Source organism: Haliotis rufescens, unplaced genomic scaffold (assembly GCF_023055435.1).
Source record: "Haliotis rufescens isolate VD_foot unplaced genomic scaffold, xgHalRufe1.0.p SCAF_28, whole genome shotgun sequence".
NCBI lineage: Eukaryota > Metazoa > Mollusca > Gastropoda > Lepetellida > Haliotidae > Haliotis > Haliotis rufescens.
The window spans coordinates 1764928-1782192 of record NW_025963979.1 but is presented as its reverse complement, the minus strand read 5'-3'; the positions used below and the strand labels follow the sequence as shown (position 1 = coordinate 1782192).

Genomic DNA, 17265 nt, shown 5'->3' with positions numbered 1-17265 from the left:
TTTCAGGATCTTCACTTCTTGGCTTTTGATAATGTTCTTGTAATATCTTTGCTATATAATATTTGGCTTTCTATTTATATCCATCATGAAAACTCTGTCACTAAAATATTCTAGTAGTTGTTGTTTCTGTAGGTAAATCCATAGGCATCAGTATCACCTTGAAACTCTTAAAACTTCATGAGATTTTCAACTAAGATCTGTTCATCAACTTGTTCTAGGTATTCTACTGTCTTCACGAAAGCTTCCTTTTTCAAATCTTTTTCTCTTCCTAACTTTACTTTATTAGATGTATCATCTTCATTGGAAAATTGAAGGGGTATATCCTTGTAGTAAAGTTAACACTGCTTTGGGCAACAAACAACATAAAAGGAAGAAGATGAAAATAACCTTTTATTTACATACAAATGTTTGGCGTAATATGGGGGCCTGCCTTGGTTACCTACTGCGAAGCCATGTGGTCATGGTGACCCGGGTAGGAGGAATGAATATCCTGGGGTCTTAGGGACCCAGACTTGTGTATAAGTATGCGGGAGGGATATACCGGTCCTGGTGTCTGATGATCCCCAGGGATATGCCGGTCTTGGGTTGTGCTGACCAGATTCTACCTTGCTTTAGAATTGCTCTTTGGGGGCCCCAAGCCTTCCATGCTCTGAGCATGGAGTAGCTTGTGACGCCCAAACGAGGTTGTGCATCAACCAAGAGCCCCCAAAGTAGTACAGAAGAGAATATAAGTACTCATGAATAATAGACCATACTGTTGAAACATACTATCCATACTAAGAATATGCGGGCCTGATTGGTCTATCCATGCTGGTACTGTCAGTCACTATCCCCCAGCGAATTACAAGCAAGTTACAAGCGACACATCGACTTGTGTGATTGACTAAGGTAGTTTCTGAAGTCCTGATGTACTTTGCATGAAGTGATCCTGGATGTGTACTGTGGCTGCCGTTGTAGCTGTCCCAATCTGGAATAAATGTCCCGAGTAGTGCGCAGAGTTGAAACCAGCTTGTGTGAGGACACTACCTACCCATGACAAAAACACAATTCCTGGATTTGGGTAAATATTCACGATTGACAAACAACCAATCATGGTTCGCAGCACTGCTCTGCATCTTATGAAAAACAGTCTGGACAAGGCAGACATGTAATGGTATCCGTAGCCAATAGAGCAATACAAACACCACGCCGGAAGGGATCAGTCTTTGAACGCTTTAAAGGTTATAGTACATTTATTCTTATTATAATCAAAACTGATCATGGTGATGTTCACATCGGGATCAAAGTTTGCCGAGCATGTGGATTCTCCGCATTGAAGGAATCCGAAAAACTCTGTGAGACATATCCATTCCATCACAAAATCATTGTATCGAACGAACACACCAGCCCTCGGCTGCTTGACAGTGCTAAGTAACACCTGTAGTAGGGTTTGAATCCTATTCAAAGCACCTGTTGAGACGCCATCAAACACTGTCCTGATGCCAGCTTGCAGATACATGAATTGGATACCTGCTAGGTATGTTTTAAGGACGTGGAAGCAATGAGCAATGAGGTACTGAAGGTAAGCTTCATTAACTGGTGTCAGGACACTGCTAGCATCCAGTGTGGTAAACAAACTGAACTTTAACATAAACTTTAGATAGCACTGGAAACCTGTAGAGTAGGCTGTTCTTGTTTGTTGACTGATAGCTGCTGACCAGGGTATTCAAATGTCTGTTCAGGTCCTAATCACTTGTGAGCTGGGTGGGCAGGGCGTTTGATTGAGTACTGCACGTGGTGCCAGGGCTCGGAATTTCCTCAACTGCAAACCAGAAAGTGCATCTGCAATGTTAAATTTGCACACCTGGAACATGTTCGGCTAACACGATAAAGTAATGTGTTGCTGCTTGCCATGTGAGGGTCCGCATCAGGGTCCATAATGTTCATGCAATTTGATCTACCCTTTTTGATAATACACACAGTAGCTACATTGTCACAGTGAAACAGTACTCTCTTCTTTGTCTAATGGGATCCCCAGAGAATGGCCGACTCCACGATAGGATAAAGTTCTAAGAAAGCAATTGATTGTGCAGAATCTAGAAATTTTGTGACATCAAGAGCTTGTGACTGGGCAAACCATGCTCTACTGAAATTTCCTCCATGTCCTACACTTCCAGCTGCATCCGTATACAGGTTGAAATCCTGAGCTGCTTGAGATGTTGGTCATAGAAAAACGAAATGCCATTCCACTGGTTCAGAAATGTTTTCCCCACATATGAATCTCTATCCGACATTCCCTAGATAGTCTGATAGGGTGGTGCAACTTGGCAACAGTTGCTGACAAGTCGAATCAGATAAGATAGGAGGATCTGCCTGGTACAACCACTCGACAAGTGTAGTTTAAATGTCCTAACAATGACAGCTACTCCCTTTTTATGCACTTAGTCCAAATAGAAAAAGATCTTAACATTGATGCTATTTTTGTCAACTATTTTTCTGATAACCTAGCCGTCATAGAGACTGAGTTAAAAAAAGATCCCTAAATATTCTAGCTAAGTTACGGGTCTTCAGTCTTGTGAGCTGCAAGAGGAATTTGGAAGTTGTCAAACAAATTTAGGATTACATTCATAGTTCTTCTAGCTTCATGAGCAGAAGGATCAATTGTCACAAAGTCATCTTACAGATGCAGACTATTTTCCCCACCATAGTTATATTGCAACATCCAGCACACGGCATGTGACAGGGTATCAAAGATCTTTGGACTTGATCTGCCCCCGAAAGCTTATCTAGTATAGAAATAGTAGCTTGCATACCATCAGAAACCAAAGAAAAGCCAGTACCCGGGGTGCAGCGGAATCTGCTTAACCCGCTGGATGCCAGAGGGACATGTATGTCGCTCCTCTTCAACCCTCCATTTGAAGTCGTGTAAAATGCACTATGGGAAATTCTGTGATATCATCCACTGGCAGTTTAGGGGAAGCAAATGCATGTTTTGAAATCTAAATTTCGGATATTTACTGGGAGAAATGAATTTAAAAAATAACATAAGTGATCACGGATATGTTTTTTATCAAATTGCCAATGATCATTCCAAAACGTAGCCAATAACCCTAGAATCGTTTAGAATGTTTTGGAAAATACGCAAACATGAACGCCAAAGTGAACTTTCCGCCATATTGGATACTGTTTACAAAATCATGTTTCCGCATACTGGTTATGAGACGCCTGTAACATCATGTATATGTCAAACTCAGCTGCGGTAAATACATCCGTGAATTTCTCATACATTTTAGAATCAAATGACAAAAGGTCTTTGTCAGCAATACAAAGTGCCAAGATGAAATCAAGCAAAATAAGTTAGGTGGGAAAACGAACGCTGTGCTAGGAAAACTTTGAAATGTAAGCAAAGCAAAATTCAGATTTTACATAGTGTCGCATTTTCTCTTATTTTGAGCTATCCATTAGTCTATTCGTTGCATACGTTGGCTCAACATTTTCAGAATATGCATAGGAAGAGAATCCGAGGAAGAATTAGGGAATTAAAAATAGAAACATTGTAGTGAATTGATAAATTCAACAGAAATAGTCAAACTATCAGTCGTGCGTGACGCCATGACTGATACAAAATCATGCACAATGACAACGCTATTTATCGGAATTTCTGACTATTTTTACTTAGCTTCAATGAAAAATATAACAACAAATAACAGTACACAGATTACCTGAATGTTTCTGATTACTTACATGTCACATTTATGTGAATACAATCCTTGAATCGACGAAAGTCCCCTCGTAAATTCCAGCGTACTGTTAGTGAACACGCCATTTTGTATAAGTCGGTTACCGGTTGTGATGTGATACGTCAACATTGTACATATTTGGTAATTTTCTTGAAAGAAAGTAAACATGATCAGTGTACCCTGCTGTGGACAGTTTCAATGATGATGATGATTTTGCATATCTTTAAGACATTTTTTCACACAATTAATTTCACAATGGATATTTATCAATGTTCGATATATCATACGCAGATATAGGCCACAAAACGTATGGACCTTTGATAATGTCCAGTTTGTTTGAACATTTACACAAAAAATTGATAAGTTTATAGTGTCGTTATGATATATATTTTTTATTTTAGACAAGTGTTACAAGATGAAATGTAAATGTAAGTGCAACGTACGTATTTCTTTGGAGGGTAATTGTCAATACCTAACGACACGCTAGGTGCGCGTTAGTCTCAAACGATTTACGAATTATTCCTCTCGTTTTGTATTATCGGTGGGTTCACCCTTTTTTAAATATTGTGATTACAAGATTTTGAATTGTTTATTTTATTTCTCAAAGAATTGTGAAAAGTATTAAAAATATGAACCGTGTCATGTACCCCATTGGTCGAACCTTATACAATTATCCTGATAATTTAGTTCTATAGCTAAGGAACTTTCTTCACATCTTTTATTGTATGATTCTGAGACAAGATTAAGACAAAAAAAAATCACATAATAATGAACAATACATGTCAAATATTGAATATAATTTTGGTTGTTTTGAAATATTCTTTTGGGTATTGGATTTCATAAAATTGATACAAAACAGGTGCGTGTCTTGTCCAATTAAGATACACGATAAACTGTCGAATTGTTTATATATTAAGCGTCAAATTCCGCTTTATACATACAGATTTTCCATACTATGAACAAAAATTAGGGGAAATAAATATTAATCAAAATACCAGTGTCATCTCCTCCGACGTTGATGCCATAAAACCAGCCCATGACGTCAAATAGAATGGTGTCATTTTTTTTAGTAATTCATAACATTTGATGAAAAGGCTACTTAATGGTGCAACATAAGTCAAATTACACTTGCACAATCAGGAGAATGTTGGAATGTTAGGACTAATTTATAGGTTAGATAGGGCCATCTATTTTGCTTTTACTTCCTCTTTTATGAAGTACGATTTTTATCATTTCTTATGGGTTTGTTTATGCCTAAACGTAAACAGTTTCAATTTCGATATTTTTTTTGGAATAGTTTAGTTCCTTGTGAACAAATCACCACGAAAATATATTGTCCTTATTCACAGCTAATTCTTACCAAGTGACCCGAGTTACAATAAACTAGTGCTAAGTATAGCAGAGTTATGCCCCCTTGTCTTTGTACGCGTGTAACCTCTGTCGTCTTTTGACATCGGAGGAAAATCAGTTTTCATAATTTACAACAGGGTATTTTTTGTATTGAATGTATTATGTTATTCATAAGAATATAAATCCATTTGATATACATGTATATTTTTGTCATTCAGATATAATGCAGTATTTTGTTTGCTCACAGTTTCTGTAAAACTGCCAAAAAAAAAATAAATCTTTGCACAGTACTTTTATCAGTACGATAAAATGCAGCGAAATTTGCTGTTTTTCATAGCAGAGTAAATGCTCCGACAACACTTAGCAGCGTCTCTTTTTCAAACCGATTTAATATTTGCAGTTAAATTTACACCATCAGATAGGAAATTTGATATTCTACATCTCTGCTTAATTTTATAGCCGTAGATCCAGTGACGCGTGAATGCAATTCTCGCACAACATTCACTTATCAGATCCCAGGTAAATGTGCGTCAGAAAAAACAACTTGCATCCAGAGGGTTAAACGCATCAGTAATGTCCACTTTACACATCCAGCACTTTGTCCCAATTGTTTTAATTCTACGATAGCATTGTCTATGGTCACATAAGAAAGTGAAGCAGAATCCTCACTAATAAGATCGTTGGTACTGGGAGTATGCTCTGTGTCATGTGAAGCTGACAAATCAAGAATTAGCCTCTTCTTGCCAAAGAATTTCAAATTTGTATTGACCAAGTTTAATTGTTATGATCTTTTTGTTTTTCCAGAATACGATACAAAGGGATACAATGTAATTTTTTTCTACAAAATACAAACACGTTTTTTATTGCAAATGTAGAAATTGTGTATGCGCTGGTTACATTCTTCATTCCGATTCGCTTTACAGACGGGGTATATAAATGAGCATCAACTTTGAAGGCTTGTACAGGGGGGAGGCCTTAAACACGTGTTTTCTTTATAGACGGCAATATACGGTATATTCTCCTTGTGATCACATTTTGCTCAAATCATTGGGACTATTTTCTTTGACATTTTAAACTATTTATTACAGAGCAAGGTGAGCTTCAGTGCCATGACACTTTTATTAGAATGTTCTCCGTGACATCCAATGAAGATCAAGGTCACCAATGTCATAACATTGAGTTCATAATAATAGGAAACATTTTAGAATGATCAATACATAAGCACTTTCTTCTGTCCTTGCCATGTGTCAAGATCATGTCAAATGTCCACATCATTTAAAGTAGTTATTGTTTTTGTTGATAAGGTAGCTTTTAGTATTGGTCCTTCTGTTTAAAATTTGTTCTGCATTGGGTGTGGATCTTTCCAAACCAGAAGTAATGCCATTAAAACCAGGAAAGTTATGTCCTGTTTTGTGTTTAGGTAGGTTGAGGCATAGAACAGCATTTGATGATATTCAGAGATCAAAGATTATGAATATGGATAGATATTGATGAGGTTAGCTGTCACCTGTTTTGGTGAAGTCAAAATGGTTCATGATACATGTTTGTGGTTGGAACGTGTGGGGACGTTCAAAAACGTATAGGTATGGAGGTGCTTCTGTTTTTGCATGTAATGCAACATTTTTCTGGTTCTTTCAAAATGAAGTCTGTAAACATAATTTCACAAGAAACCACTGGACCAGTTAAGCTGAACTTAAGTGCGTGTTGTTCCCACCAAATGTTTTAAGTTCATTTTCTTTCCAAATGAAATGTAATTTGGTATATGTTATTAGTAATGTGATTTAACATTGTTCAGGTGTGAATGATATTTTTTAGATTGACCTTGTTTTTTTACCCTTTGCGTTTTGATCATGCTTATATTCTTAAACATTGGAACAAACTTGGCCTCTGTGTTAATTAGTTCAGGACCTGAGCGTGAAGTCATCATTTTCATTTATGTACCAGGTGAGCTATGTGAGCCTTTGGTGGGGGGGATATTTTAATTTCAAAATATCATAACCAAATGTATACTATTTATGGCACATTAGGATTTTAACCATTTTGTGTGATTTCAGCCTAGGGAAGGGAGCAAACATTTGGTGGACCAGAATCTAACAGACTCAGGTGATCAAGCAGTCATCAAACAAGTAGACGCCGGGATTGGAGCAATGACAGTTACAAATTGAGATATTGTTACTGTTCAGTAACATAGTGATTCATAGTGATTCATAGGGAGGCAGGCAAGACGGGCCACAAACTTCCACAACATGACAGGAGGATAGTGCTTGAAAGAGTCATCTCTTGCTGTATCATGTATACGGCATACCCATCGTCTTGTGATGTCTAGTATGATGTTTGTCTCCTGCTTGTGACAGTCAAAGAAGCACCATTTCAAGCCATGCTGCTCCTTTGTTAGTGCAATGTAGTGTTTGCATGTTAGGTACTTAGATTGTGTTGTCATTTACTTTGGAAGGGGATAATGTTTTGTGCTCATCTCATCGTAGTAGGTAAATGCAACAAATTGTTTTCATTCTGTTGTATGATTGCAAGCAGCATTCAGATAGGACTTTTGATCATCTGTAAAACCACTTATGTTTTTTGCTGTATACTACTTTGGTTGAATTTGTAAACCTGGCTACCTGGTGATCAGTTGTGCCTATTTCTAAATGTTTTAATGATGACAGATTTTTCAGAAGTTTGTTTTTAACATAATGTATTACTAATGGTATACAAAGATCACTGCCTATTGTTCATAAATCACATAGCATATAATACAAAAATATTTTTAATGTATTTAATCTGAATGCATTTTGATATGATTCATTATACTGAATATACTTTTTAAACTCATTTTTAGTGTGACATCTTGATTATTTATTACTATTGTAACAATCTTAATCTATCATTAAAGTCAAAATGAAATATTGAATTTGAATTTGCACATGCTCAAATGTTCTTGCACATGAGGCCTTGTAATGTTTGAAATTTTTACTGGCTCAACTGTGTTTTGTTACAGAAACAATTGGATGTTAATATGTCTTTCTAATTCTCTTAATTCACACTTAGTCTGTTTACAATATGTCATTGTGTTCACTTTTGTTCATGCAAGTACAAGCATTCATACCTTTGCTTTGAGACCTGAATGTACCATGTTGTGTAGCAGTACATGCCTTTCACTATAGGAAAACTGTAACACCTAGGCTTTTTTATTCAATTTTTTTTTTATCATGAACGAATATTGCAATAAATTTGTATGTGTTTGTGGTAGATGTTGGGTTTTTTATTACACAGAACCGTGAAAGAAGTAGTCTGCAAGGATGCAATCATTATGATGGGCAGAAATGAACGGTCTGTTTGTTCAAATTTCATGAAAGGCGTCGACGATGACTGAACCCATGTCCCAAACTGTATGTTTGATATATTTGAGGCAATTTAAGATACTCAAAGGTATTGCCGTACATATATCATATAAGAGCAACTAATTATAATGTACCACTTAAGGAGCACCTTGAGAATTCAGTACCAGAACTTCTTGTGAAGACGATCTGTCACAGACATCCAGTTTGTTTGTTTTTGTGAGAATCTTTGAAGATGCAAACCTTTGGATTGTTAGCCCAACAAGCTGAGTGAGTGAGTATGGTTTTATGCCGTTTTTAGCAATATTCCAGCAATATCACGGCGGGGGACACCAGAAATGGGCTTCGCACATTGTACCCATGTCGGGGATCGAACCCGGGTCTTCGGCGTGACAAGCGTACGCTTTTTAACCACTAGGCTACCCGACCGCCCCCCAACAAGCTGAACAACTGGACACTTAAAAAGGTTATGGGTGGTCATGGTATCACATGACTTCAGTCTACAGACTATTACAAGTGGTTACGATATCAATGCTATTTGGTACATTCGTCTTGTTCTACAAGATACTGAGTGGTGGGGAATAATGTTAAATTCATGGAATTGCATCAATGACAGGATATTTAATAATTTGTTGGATTATTTTATGGCAGAAAAGTGTGGGAGGGAATACTGTAAGGATAACATGGATCATAGTTAGAAACAAGGAAATACATGGGCATGGTTTCGATCGGCACGGGTGAGTCGGCTTTTGAATCATATCTGAGCAGATGCAGCAAGTGAAAGTGGCATGGTTGGCAGTTCCATGACAGTTTTCTCTAGCCAATATATTCAACACCAAACCACTTCTTCCTGCTCTTGGTCTTTATTTTCTTTGTGTTATGAATAAATGCAACTATAAATTTGAAAAACATTAAAAATAAACTACTCTGAAAAGTACATTTATTTGCAGACTCTTAGACATCTCGCACAGTTCTTCTAGATCTTTATCATCACAAACTTAATTGCTTCATTGCAAAAGATGCCACACGGTAGATTGTGTTGGGACTGGTACCATTTGGATGTAAATTCCTAATGAACTGCATTCCTTTGCATTATGATGAAAATTACTGAACTGGTGCCTGCTATAAGATGCAAATGTTGAAAAACTTAACATGGCTGAGCTTATGCAATGGCATGAAGCCCTGTGGGTTAGAATTGGTACAAGGCAACCTATACTGTTCGTGAAAGGCGACCAAATGGATTAGGTGATTAGGTAAACACCAAACTGCATTATCGATGACATACCTACATATTATTGATGGAACATACACACATAACTTTAATGAACTATCACAAATCAAAAACGTGTAGCAAAATTAAGTTATTGGGAGTAAAATCACATGAAACTCAAAGTGGAGGAGTCTATGAGCGTGGCTGAGAGAGATTACATGTGAAACAGTCATCTATACAAAACAGGATTTGAACTATTCTTTTTAAATGTTGAATCTGCGGACCCAAACCACGGTTATAACAAACAATATTTAACATGCGACCTGTGAAGATTTGGGTTAGAATTGGTCTTCAGCAACCCATGCTTGTCCTAAGAGGCGACTAAGCTTGTAAGAGTTTGTTTTTGTTTGTTGTTTAATGCCGCACTCGGCAATATTCCAGCTATATGACGGTGGTCTGTAAATAATCAAGTCTGGACCAGACAATCCAGGGATTGACATCATGAGCATGGATCCACGCAACTGGGACAGGTGACTAACGGATCGGGTGGTCAGGCTCTCTGACTTGGTTGATTGTCTGGTCCAGACTCAATTATTTACAGACTGCCGTCATATAACTAGAATATTGCTAAGTGTCGCACAAACAAACAAACTGCATGGCCTATTAAATAATTTTTACCTTGCTATTTGTACTTATTTATGTTTCTTATTGTTTTGCTGTGTGTTCTAAAATTGTACGCCAGTGGATATTCTCACAAAACTGAGAAAGACATGTTTGATGACTGACTGCACTGCATTATTAAACTCCAGGACGCCTGATGATGCAGAAAGAAGCAGTGACCAAAATTCAAATTGTATGCATGCAAGTAAAAAGCTCAATATCATAACTTTTTTTTCACCGGACGTATGTTGCTAGTTGTGTGATTTATCTTTTTAAATAGAAACTTGTCACATGGCGCCATATTTTGAAATTGTGTAACTATGCGGTAGATCTGTGACACGGGATGAAACATGGACGTCTTCATTCGGGGCAATCGTAACAAAATTCCCCATGCAGTTTTGCTAGATGTTACAATTGCCCCCTTCATTTATATAAACTTAATGTATATATTTTTACAGTATGCTTGTGGATGGCCTGGATTGGAATGTCAGTGGTGGACCAATAATAATGCTGCTGTTAAAAGGGAAATTGGATTGTAAAATAGGAGTTCAGGAAGACTGGAAACAAATTATCTGTCCGTCTCTAACGAAACATTTTCTGTCAGAACCAGATGATGACTTGCAATAGGAAATTGTTTTCCTTTTAATGCCTGTGACTCATAAATCCCATCTGGAGTGATGTCTGCCCACATTTTGAAGGACATTGTCTCGTCTTATGAGAATCTAGAGGAACATCTATCTGTGCTTAAATGTGCTCTGCTTTTCTTGAAAAAGATCGAACCACTTGCAACCTGTGAAGACGCGCATGTTTGCCAGGAATAACACTTAATAGAGTCTAGTGTGGAAGATCTCAGAAATTACTAGTGAGTGTGAGCAATATGGTTTGTGAGAGGAGAAGAAAAACGGAGAGGGGCAAAAACTTTGATAGTTATTTGAAGCTGGTGCGGTAACCTGCTTTTTCATTTCCATGAATTTCTATGTTAGACGGGATCCAACACAGCTCCACCTGTAGTCCTTGGTCCGATAGTTATGTATATTCGTATAGAATATTATTGACTGTGTTTGATCTAGAGTTTGAGTTTCAGCCCCTGATGGCTTGAAGTGCACTTTGCAAGTCTGATAGGTCAGGCAGGTGAACCGAATGTGCTTGGGGTTCGGAGCTATGGATATGGATCTCGTAACCAGTACTGTTATTGATAGGATTCTTGGATCCATCTGTGTATATATGGGTCCAGCTGCCCCAGGTAGTTTGAATATTAGTGATAGCTACTGATCGTAGTAGGGTTGGGTTTTCTTCAATCTCATTAAAATCAGATCTAAGTTCTCGCTGCCGCTGAACAAAGATCTGAGGACATCCCATTACAGGTCACATCAGAACGACCTTTTGCGAACTTTGATCGACCACTGAAATGACTAACAAGAAGTTCCCATCAGCCAATTAGAAAGCAATTCTCGAGCTTTGCGGCACTCGTTTCAACCTGGCAACTTCCATTTCAGACTACGCTTGAAAAATATCTTGACAAGTTCTCGATTAAAATTTTGAAAACAAACGAATATTCCGGAATGTCTAATATATGGTTGAGATTATATGGCAGTGCTTCCCAAGTACTGTGCAACGCCTCCTCCGTTCAAATGTTTATCCCACGGAAGCGAGAGATGGACGATAAGTTTGACGGAATGTGTCGTATAAAATCTATTAAACTATGGAGAAATAACTTTTGTCTTATTGAATTGTGTGTCTGGGAGATGGGTTCTTGTTACCTTAGGCTAGTATTTATCTAAAAGCTATAACTGAAACTACTAATATTTTGTATCTGGGGAGGGGGGAGGACTTAACACCCTTGTCCACGACAGCTGTACCTCCAAAAATATCAAGACAAATGTACGAAACCTTGAATACCCAAGTAATCTTCTTAAAACTGGCAAATGGCAATGAATTATCTATTGTGAATGTATATCACATGAAACAAACACGGAAGAGTTGAAGAGACTAGCTCAAATAATAGGCAAATATGGGATAATATTTGGTGAAAGGAACGAATCATGCAAATATGGCAAAATCGTAGAGAAATTGGTTGAAGACGACAATCTCATAACTCAAGACAACGGCAGTCACACACTTTATGACCATGTCCACATCACATTGACCTCACAATTGCCACCAACAACCTCGCCTCACATTGGCAAGTCCATGGTGACACTTGGCATGGGGAAGCGACTACCTTCCTATACTCACCACAATTAGAGGAACAGCCCAATCCTCGACCCACATGCAAAAGGCTACGATAACAGTAAGTGAAATATCAAAATATTGAAAAACAGACTCCATGTCCCTTATGGGCCACCGTAGAAGAGAGCAGGCAATATTATCGTTCTGGGGACGAACATCAAAACCCTTTGGTGAAAAAGAATGCAAAAATAACTGGATAAATATTAAATAACTGCTTGAGATGCCCAACGCTAACACCGTATTCGTGTGTGCGTGATTCCCGTGCAACTTTTCGAGTTGAGTTGATTGGTTCAACTGTGTCATATGGCCCTGTGACGCAGGGATAGCATTATGCAGATGGCTGTTTCAACGTGACGAACAGGTCTGGTTGTTGGTGAAATATAGTGATAGCTAAATAGACAGATTTTTTATTCATGCACCAATTGTCTTAAATATAATATCCAGTTATGTATGACTGTTTAATAATCTCATACCAACTTTGACTGGAGTAGGTCCGATAGTTTTTCAGATATTGTAGTAAACGACGGTACCTTAAAATTAACTTCCAGACTATAATTGTGGACTGTGATGGAGCAGCCTCTCCATAAACATCATTTGGCTTTGGATCTATATTCTTTGGTGACTGACCCTTTAGGGTAAAAACATTGCATAACTGCTCTAAACATAGTTTTGCATTTCAAAGCTAAGGAGAAGGTGTAGCTCAGAGTAAATTATCCACAAGTCACTGGACTGAAGCACAACAAATTGTGAAAGATGACTCGACAACCACCCCTGAATCCCACATACCAAAAGGGGGTTGGCAGTCTCATATATGTCATACATGAGCATTCAGTAACATAAATACGCCAGGCCCAAAACTTTCTATGCGATTCAAATGTCTAATGTTTGCAGAGTACACATATATTTGTCTATCCTGACTTGAGGTTGATATTGTCAGAAAACTGACCATGCGCAATGCTGACCAAGTGTTGACATTCCTACCACTCAAGGCAGCTTTCATGTTACAGTGCTTCCCAATGTTTCTAAGGCTAGAGCATTGTCTTGATTATGAGTTTATTGCAGAAAATGTACAGTGAACACATGCATAAGCAGATTCAAGCAGCTCCAACTTACACTTCTGTTTTTGGTATATTGTATCACAATCAGAGGCACCATGGAGTACATAATGAAAAAAAACGGAAGCGGTAAAGAAAGTATGTATAGATTATTATGTTAAATACAGCCACGAGGCTCTGTAACTCACCTGAATGTTTCTGAATAATATATCAGATAAGACCGGTTATACAAGGGTAAAGAGTGATAAGCAACAAAATTCTTACTCATAACTGGCTATGACAAACTGACATGTCCATCCTGACTACCACACAACAGTAGATAAGGTCAAAAGTTGAGACAAATACCACTACACACAACATATTCTCATATCACATAATTACTTTAAAAATAACCCTACATACAGAAATGGATGAGCTATGGGCAAAATTTAAATTTTCAATATGACTGCCATATTACGAGACATCATTGCTGTGATCACATTCATGATATTTCATAAGCCCAAAGGTTCCAGAGGAAATGTCACAATGCAGTCACACTTGAGGGTATGTGAAGGCAGGGTGCAAAGTTTGGTCAAAAATCAAAATAGACAAAACAAAGTCACACATGCCTCCAATAATGGGGTTTAAATGTCATTAACCAGTACACTTTCCAGAACAATTGTGATCAACCAAAAGATAAGGGACCCTATCGGTGAAAAATCACATTTTAACTTTTCATTATATTTTAAAACTACAGCATCTTCGGAACACAAAAATACAATTCACAAGCTTCAATTCATATTTATTGCAGAGATACATGACATCACACATGGCGATCTTCACTGAAGTGAGTTGACGTCAAGATACAATTGTATCCAAACACCCATAAGGTGCCTTTTCTACAGGTGGGTCACAATTACAACGATGAAGCTTATGAAGCTATAACTTTGCATGAATGATCCCAGCTATCAATTATACAAACTTACACCTATATACGCCTTGTAGTTTTAGTTGTAATTGAAAATGTAAAAGTTCATTACTTACAGACAACTAGATGGATGGACCAGGGATGGTGGACTACGTGCCACAACATAAAGTCACTTGACTTCCAGTCAGGTGAACTAAAAATACATAAACACGAAAAATGCATGTGTGCTCATGTTTATGTCACACATACTGCTCAGTGTTCACTTTGATGTCTCACATAAGACACTGTGCAAACATTTATGTCTCACATGATACTCAGTGTAAACATTTATTATATACTTCAGTGTGAAAGATTGGGTTTTCTGAAGTTGACCGTTTATTTCGCAAAGTGCCCTTTTTAAGCTTGACCAGCTTGTATTCTTTTGCTTCCAACAGTGGTCTCTTAGATTTCAAGATTATTTATTGTTGAAGTTGATTTTGTATATAATCATATCTAAATGTATGACAAAGAATTTTTGTGACCCTAAATACTTTTTGTTACTTTTGTTTATATTTTTAAAGATTTTGCAAACATGGAACTCCCTCTTAAGTAGCAAATACAAGGGGTGGTGAAATGTCTCTGTGTTAGGTACGGAGAATTTATGTTTCAAGGTTTTACATATGAAATTAAATAATTTAATTTTCCTGTAGACAACTACACAAAAAGTATATAATAAATAGAATATTCCTTGTGTCTCGTGAAATAGCATGTTTCTCTCATCTCGTGACAGGGGGGAAAGGGGATATTTTCACTCGTGGCTATGCAACTCATGAAATATCTCCTTTCCCGTCACTTGCTATTTCATTCAACACGTGAAATGACCTCTATTTATGTATCACATAAGAGTGCTCACATTTGTCTTACATGATGATCAATTTTCACATATATGTCTCACATGATGGTTAGTGCTCACATCTTTGTCTCTCATAACTTGTCATAAGTGATCCCATTTGTCTCACATGATGCCCAGTGTTCCTATTTTGTCTCACATGAACGTCCTTGAGTCCTGCTGGAACTTTGCAGTGTAGCACCAAGCCAAGGTAACATGCTTGTGAAAGAAACACAGAAGGCCGGGTTTTTCCATGTAATCAAGTTACAGTCTTGATTAGATACACAATACAGCAATGTCTATAGTTGGACCTGTCCATATACAATATAGAGATCAAGCTGCTCACTTAACATATGGCTGATATCTTACAAATATCTTGTGGAATATTGCAGGTAGAATGCTGAGATGAACAAATGCAGCAAGACAGCTGCTAACCAGTGGTGTGTTGACAGAAGCAGTCAGTCTCATAATGACGTGGACTCGGAAAGTAGAAGCAGCTCACTGTAGTCTGGAGGTTCCACTGTCTGGCCACACTCGTACAGCAACTTCTCCCCACCTGATATTGTTATTGCATTGTCCTGTAACCAAGGAGAGAGACAGAGTTAACTTTATTAATATACTAGTATATTGTGTTAAGAGCAACAGCTTAAATGCCATCGTGTGGTGAGAGAGTTTGTGAATCTCATCTAACCCTCATGGTGCCTGTCTGTCAGTTGGCTTTGTACACTGCTCAATGCTGCACTGTGACGTCACGGTTTCAAAAACATATACATTGTATAAGAAGTGTTACAACATGCTTATTTCTGCATGTAGTGTAACCAAATTGGATAACATTCAACTTAAGTTGATTGTCTTTCCAACAGTATCTAAATTCAGCAAATCCAAAAGGTATATGCACTGCCAAGCCATGGGTGAAAGTGCCAGTGTTCTAAGTCTGCTACTTGTTGACATTAATTGTGATTTTGTAGCACCCAAATAAGCTTTACTGTCAGTACATTGGAGGAAATAGCGCGCATAAAAATCCAACACCTGTCAAAATCAAATGTTGAGATGTGTTTGGGTGCATTGTTGTCAACGCGTCATTGGTAGACAGGGCTGGGAAGCCATGACAGCATATCAATTCACTGTGTCTACAACTTAGTGTTCCCTTATTCATGTCCATCAGTATATCATTGTGAAGTATGTATCCTAACGATGATAGACATATAAAATCTATGTCTACGTTCATTTAGAATTATCCATGTGTTGTAAATTTCATAAAAAATTGTATATTCATATACTTATCTATTTCACACTATGCATTTCTCTTTCTTCTTCGATCCTAAGTAGATAAAAAAACTTTGACAAAAGTTTCCAGCTTCTAAAAAAACCCAATTCACTGGAACTCACCTGGCATCACCATGGTCACATCCCAACAATCTGGGTGAGGTGAAATGAGTTTAACGTCGCGTCCAAGATTATTGCACTTTTATAGCGACGTGCATGCACGTGTGTGTATGTGTGTGTGTGGCTGCTTGTACTTGTCCGGACTGATGCCGATTTATAGTGCTAGCTCACTGAGATACCATGCCGCAGTGTAACATGAATACCCCACTCAGACACAGTATACTGACTCTGAGCCGACCAGTCCTTGTTTTAGCCCCTTAATGCCGAGCGCCAGACAGGGTAACAACAAGTACCATCTTTTAACGTCTTTTGGTATGACGCGGCCAGGGATCGAACCCCGGACCTTCCGCTCTCCGGGCGGACGCTCTACCACTAGACCACGGAGGCGGTCCCAACAATCTGGGTCACACACACTCCGACTGACCTACACGCTGTACACGTAATTTCCCCAGCTAGCTCATTCTCTTTCTTAATCTTTGTAGGCATAGCGCCAATGTGGACAAATCCAGTCTCTCGTGACACAAGTTTAATGCACAACCAACTACA

At 38.0% G+C, this 17265-nt stretch overlaps 2 protein-coding genes across 4 annotated transcripts in view; one reads left to right on the top strand and one right to left on the bottom strand.

Moving 5' to 3' along the window:
* The window catches only part of LOC124117940 (lethal(2) giant larvae protein homolog 1-like), a 211738-nt gene extending 203430 nt beyond the window's left edge, over positions 1–8308 (top strand). For all 3 annotated transcript variants that reach the window (XM_046479958.1, XM_046479955.1, XM_046479956.1), the window contains one exon: positions 7124–8308. In XM_046479958.1, the coding sequence (XP_046335914.1) occupies positions 7124–7128 (5 nt within the window). In that variant the 3' untranslated portion in view covers positions 7129–8308. The remainder of the gene's footprint in view (positions 1–7123) is intronic.
* A 5231-nt stretch (positions 8309–13539) lies between these two features.
* The window catches only part of LOC124117943 (SH2 domain-containing protein 4A-like), a 273682-nt gene continuing 269956 nt past the window's right edge, over positions 13540–17265 (bottom strand). The window contains exon 11 of the mRNA XM_046479961.2: positions 13540–15911. Coding sequence (XP_046335917.1) covers positions 15798–15911 — 114 coding nt within the window. The 3' untranslated portion in view covers positions 13540–15797. The remainder of the gene's footprint in view (positions 15912–17265) is intronic.